General features: G+C 52.0%; 1 protein-coding gene across 1 annotated transcript in view; it reads right to left on the bottom strand.

Moving 5' to 3' along the window:
* Nucleotides 1–3,867, bottom strand: part of LOC103767963 (protocadherin-19-like) — a gene marked incomplete at both ends in the record, with an annotated part of 24,364 nt that extends 20,497 nt beyond the window's left edge. Inside the window, one exon of the mRNA XM_008935094.1 lies at nt 3,540–3,867. Within this exon, the coding sequence (XP_008933342.1) occupies nt 3,540–3,867 (328 nt within the window). The remainder of the gene's footprint in view (nt 1–3,539) is intronic.
* Nucleotides 3,868–6,300: the final 2,433 nt, after the last annotated feature.

The following is a 6,300-nucleotide window of genomic DNA, read 5'->3' as shown; positions in this document are numbered from 1 at the left end:
CTCCTCCTCTGTCCCAGCAGGAAGAAGAAGAAAGCCCTCGGCAGCAGCAGAGCCTCTGACCGGCAATGCCCTCGCAGCTCCAACATGTCCCACTCTCCCTCCTGCAAAACAAATCAAAACACTAACGGGGGCCAAGGCTCCCGCTGTCAGCCACAATCACCAGGGCTGCTCGCAAACGCTTTTTGCCATCGCTGCCTACAGCCACAAGGATGCTAAAAGGCTGAGGGCAGGGGTCCCCGACTGGCACCCCAGCACCCAAGGGACCACCAAGCACCAGCGGGGCCAGAACCCCCCCAGGATGTCCCCTGTTGTCTCCCAGTGCTCTCCTGGCACAAGTAGTCAGCAGCTAAGCCTAACCCCCACCCAAAGGGAAAAGCTTTTCAAGGGTCGTCTCAAACTTTTTGTGCATCCTCAGAGCGGGGTTGCAGCCCCTGCAGACACCACTGCTTAATCCTGTCTGGATCAGCAGGGAAAGGCGGGGAGCCCCGACAAACCCAATTACCACCAGCACGGCACTGCCAGCCCCGAGACCTGCCACGGCACGGCACGGGAGGAAACGTTTCCTGAAGCTCCACAAACAACACGTCCTTGGGGACTTTTATTTCAAGGTTCCTGACTGTTGAAGTAAATGAGCCTCACGTTAAAGAGCAGCTCCACTGCAAACCCTCTGCTGCCAGGACGGCGTCTGCGGAGGCGATCGCTTCCTCCCAGCCACAGCCATCATACGCTAAGTGACACCACCAGCAATGTGTTTACCTCCGTATTTTATCTTCCATCAACCAACGCTTTGCCTTCCCATCAGGAAAAATGACTCTGAGGTGGAGCAGCAGCGATAGCTCCCGACGCTGACACCTTGTAAAGGCTCCCCAGGGAAACGCCGACGGCCGCAGCGCTGGAGGCGATTCAAAGCAGCCCAGACCAAGTCCCTGGATGCACTGCAGGGAACAGTTTGGCCCAGGAAACTCCAGGCAGGAATTGTGCTCATTAAAACACCTGGAGATGCACTTACAGCAGACTTCCTACGCATGGCATCCCATTGTGCTGGGCTACAAGGAGGCGATGCTCCTCCATGGAAGCATCTTTTAGGGGTTCCATGGTACCCTGTGTGCTGGGCTGTCACTCTAGTCACCACTGAATCTCCTCACCCTCAGGATTGAGGATTTTTAGGATTCAGCAGAACCCACACCACACACAAGAAAACTTCCCTTGCAATAGCTGGAAGCATTACACCAGGACTCCCTGCCAAAAACCACAAAAGTTCCCACCCTAAACCAAACTTCCAAGAAGCTTCCAGAGGGAATTTCTCCTCCCCATGATCTGGCCATGTCCTTTTGTCCAAAAGCATCCTCAGGGAGTGAGCAGACATGCTGCTCTCTCCAAGAACACCCACCCGAGAGCTGCTGGCTGCCCTCCTGCATGCTCACGGAGCTCCTGGAGGGCACCCTGAAGCTGACACTCCGTGACACTCATTACAAATCTATTTCTCCAGGCAAGGTACCAGCTCCTCACGCTGCGTCCCACCTGCACGAGTGATGGGGAAATGGGGTGAGGTGGAGCCACTGAGAGAAGCAAGAAGCATCCTGGCTCCCTCATACGAGGGTGCAGAAGGGGGGGGCTTTGGAGACCACATGCTGCCAGACCGCAGGCTAACCACTGTGCTGAGGAGCAACACAGGCAGCAATGCCTTCTGCCCACAGCTGCCTGGTAACTTCTTCAGCTGAGCTATGATGTTCCCCATGGTCCTTCCCTCCGCCTGGGCACCGCAGACCTCCCGCTGCCGGCTAATGCCAATGGATGATGGATTTTACGACTGAATTTTGCCTGTGGCAGTGAATCACAGGCTGACAGGGAGCTCCACTGCTCAGTGCCCGCAGCAAGGCACCAGCTGAAGATGCGCTCAAGACCCCTCTCCAAAGGACACCACTCTAAGAAAGGAGGAATTCCTCAGGGACTGCTGTCCCTGGCATCCCAACAGCGATGGACATCCACAACCCAGGGCAGCCAGAGCCCCAGCTGGTGCTCTGCAAAGACCACAGGCAAATCTGAGCATCGATGGGACGCCCTGACACACTTATATCCAGGTCACTCCCATTCAGCTATTGCCAGGAAACTCTACCATGGCTATATACCAACACTAGAAGTTAAATGGAGCTTTAATTCTCTGGACCAGCACTGGGTTGCTCCTGCCACACTCTCCCATACATGGGCAGGCTCCTGGCCCTGCAGCCACGGGTGGCTGGGCTGGGCTGGAGCACCTATGGAGAAGGTGCCTCCTCGCAGCACCTCAGCAGGTAACTTTGAGAAGGCGACGCCGTATGGCGAGGAGCCTGCACGTACAAGGGTGGGAGAGGCTCGAAATGAGGCCGGGCAGGAGAAGGGAAGGCTGAGTCCACAATTTCTCACAGAGACCCCAACAACCTCCTCCTGATCATCTGGCCATTGAATCTCTGCCTCTGCTTTGAGCAGGCAGGATTTGGGCTGGGGGCACCCCAAAACAGGGCTGACACCTGTACGTGACCTCTCGGGAGCTGGTTCTGTAGCTCTAGCAGAGGTTAAACCCGAGGGTTCAATGAGCACTTTACCAACGCAAACTCTGCAGGACCAGGCCTGCCAGCACCAACCCTCTCCAGCAGCCCTGCAGAGCCTCCAAGGCTGGGCTCTGCTCAGGACAAATCTGAAGCAGCTCCACTGTCTTCAGTAGCATCACTTTGCATTTACACCAGCACACTGAACGCAAAACAGAGCAAGCCATAAATATTTCAGCTGCTTTTTCAGCTTTGTTATTCTGTTCAAAGCAGGAAACATGACAAACCTTTGATTGTTTTGCTTAATACCAAACAATAATTCAAAGAGAGACAAACAAGCAACATTAAATGATGCCTGTGATGTACAGGAAACCCAGTGGATTAGAAGAACATGATGAGGATGGCGTGGATGGGAGCAGCTCCTTGCCCTGACTTCAGCAGGGACCATGAACCCCTCCAGTGCTGGCTGACATGGGTCCATCTTGCATGGGGACAGCATGGGGACAGACACACAGACAGTGCCACGGGGCACCCTGCACTGCCTGCAGCCCCAGCACAGCCCGCTGCCTCCAGAGCAAGAGCCACCAACACCACTTTCAACAACCTTTTGGAAAAGTCCTGTGAAGGCAACGAGTGTCTCTTCCCTTGAGCATCACCACACTCAAAATCCACTTGCAAAGCAGCCACCTCCAGCCTCCCGGCAGCGTGGAGACAGCCCAGCCTGGCCCACCTGCACCCACAACCCCACCTGGGCACTTCTGAGGGTTTCTGCATCGTCTAGGGGTGAACCATCCATCCACAACCACAGGTTGGGGCTGCCTCAGCACCCGAAAGGTGATGCCTGTCATTCCCCTCTCCTTGCTCCCTCGCCCTGGGGTATCCAACACACAAAACCCACCGCTGCCCTCTTGCTCAACGTGTCATTTCGCTTACACCAACAGATCCGCACATCACTGTCCACGTGCAAGCCCCTGAGAGGTGCCCCAGGGCCACGGGCTGCCCGTCCACACTCACCTCCGGCAGCGGCATCCCGTTGATGATGAGGTCGGGCTGCTGGGGGCTCTGCCCCGTGAAGGTGTGATGGTAGATGTGGTTGGAGCCGGCGTTCCTGTTGTTCTGGCTCTCCACGTTGAGGAAGGTGCTCTCGGAGCGGCGGCAGCCCAGCGGCAGGGTCTGCTGGTGGTAGTCGAAGTAGTTGAGGGATGAAGTGAGGGAGGAGCAGCTCACAACGTTCATTTTATCCGTCTCTTCCACGTCCCGCGGTACCAGGCGAATATCATTCTTGCTGATTTTCTTCTTCTTGCTCGATTTCTTTTGATGCCCATAGGAGTATTCAGCGATTCTGGGGGACAGAATGAAAAGGAATAGCTGAGAGCATCCCAAACCCTGCCCCGCAAAACACACAGGCAGAAACCTGGAGGGCTTGGCCCCCATCTCCATGCAGGCTTCTTAGTCATGCACATTACGTCATGTTTTGGGTCTGGTGGCACGACACAGTCTTTAGCTTATTTTCATATCTACAATGCTTTTGAGTCAGATAGGAAAAGTAATGGGAAGGAGGAACAGATCTGTTTTTTCCTAGTGTTTATAATTGCTGGTATTTAGTTACTAGGAGTAAAGTCCAGCCTACAGAAGAGAAGAATGGAGACGTTAAAATCCATGAACTGAAAAGGGTACCTGCATTCATTTCCATGCATAATAAGGATTTTAAAAGTGATTTAATTTGGTCCCTGTAATGAAAATTCAAAATGAATAGTGGATTTTTTTCCCAGTTCATTTTCCATAGCAGTAAATAAAGCAGACCCAGAAGCAGCCCTAGCTGGCAAGCTCTATTCTCTCACACTCCAAAGGCTGTTTGTTTATTAACGCTTTATCCAAATTGCTGGTGTTTTGACTATCTCCTGATAATACCGGATAACTCAAAATGTTCTCCAGCCACATCCTACTCCTCCCTTGCCCCCCGACACGCAAGCCTCCTTCTGCTGGGAAATGTATTCTCCTTCTAGAAAATGAAGAACAACAACTGTGTTTTGCAAAGAGAAATGATCCTTTTTGACCTTTTTTTTTTTTTTCTGAAAGCTTGTTTTTCTCTGCCTTTCCTTCCCTCTTTGCCTCCCACCTGCCAAAAGAACCAACTGACGAAGTGCCTCATTTGCCTCCTGCAAAACATCGGAGGGAAAAAAGTTACCATAAAACACCACCCAAGCAAACAATGACAAATGTGACTGCACCCTGCATTCACTGGGTATGCTCAGCTTCGAGTGACTCCGGCTCCTGTTTCCACAGGGAGCAACACAGCTCCAGCCAATGCCCCACCGGTCAGCTTGTACATGCACAGCACTGGGCAGCTCAGTATTTCCCAGGGAAGCACATGAAATGCTACCCACAGCCAGAAACACACACTGGAAAGTCAGGATATCGCTCCTCTTCTTGTTATGATAACAGCATTTAAAAAAATAAATAATTAAATCCAATAGCTGCATCAGAAACAATGAGATTAATAAATAATATAGTTTATCTAGAAAGGCAAATATTGGACAAATATTCCTGTTCCAGAAAGCTAATTGCCTGAGCATCAAAATGCCACCAAGTTGAACAGCTCTCCTACAACCGTATATGCTTCTTAAATTAACACATTTTATGAAGAATGCCCGGCAGCTGTTGTGAAGGACCTGTAAAATCAAGCTCTGCAGCGCCTAAAGGCACGGGGAGAGGGTGCCCCGTGGTCACAGCCGCTGCTGAGCCTACCTGGTGCTTCTCTACCTCTGCAGCTGACTTCTCCTGCTCTGATGCACACTGATAACAGCCCGTGCATCCTCCTGAGCGTGCAAATAAATCAGGGGAAGGCAGGGATTTCTGTTGTGCCAACAATCTATATGCTGCTGACTCGTCTAACAATGCTTGATGAAGCTTTAATTGTTCTGTTTACCTAAATGTTTACGTTTGGCAATGCGAGAGCCCAATTATTTCCCGCAGGCATTCATTCTGCTGTCCTTTCTCTATTGACCAATTATTTAATTAAACTGCACTTCATTAATCCCTAAGCCGTCACAGTAAACCCAGGGCTTACGCATCCATGTGAAGCTGTGAGGGGCACCGCCACAATGTGATTTTTATCCATTCAGGTCCTATTCTCATTTAATGGGCCGAGCTGGCAAGAAATCTGCTATATGAGCTTTCACTTGAAGCTAGACATCCCATAATACAGCACAGACCGACCTTTATTCGCAGATTATTTTTCCCCCATCAAGCAAAACGGCTTATGAACGCACTTTACCCTGTGAAAACGGGGTATAAAACCCAAACTGCCCGGCATTATTTCTGCGTAAATAAAACTTTAAAGAGCACGCATCCCCCGGCGCCGCAGCATGGCCGGGGGCGAGCGTGCGTCTCCAAGGGAGAGCAAAATTCATTTCCATCCCTCCCCTCCGGAACGACTCGGTGCCGGAGGAATGGAGAAGTCATGGCTATTTCACCAGTAACAGGATTAAACCATTTATGAGGCATTGCAGCTGCTCTTTTATGGCATCTGATTGATATTCATGTGTGGTTAGCATTTGTCTCCTAACTTGTGTAACACAGAGAATAGTAAAAGAGAGACAATAATCGCCGGGCTGTTACATATTCAGGGGACTGGATTTCCCCTCGCAGCCTTTCAGCGGCTCCGGGCGCGGGGCTGACCTCCCCTCCGGCATTTCGGACCGGGCAGGGCGAAAACCCTCCCTCGCCCCGTCGCTCCCAGCACGACGGCCCCGCCGGGGCCCGCAGCGACGCG

The sequence above is a fragment of the Merops nubicus genome, unplaced genomic scaffold (assembly GCF_000691845.1).
Source record: "Merops nubicus isolate BGI_N331 unplaced genomic scaffold, ASM69184v1 scaffold36682, whole genome shotgun sequence".
In the NCBI taxonomy this organism is placed as follows: domain Eukaryota; kingdom Metazoa; phylum Chordata; class Aves; order Coraciiformes; family Meropidae; genus Merops; species Merops nubicus.
This window is presented reverse-complemented; position numbering and strand designations above follow the sequence as displayed.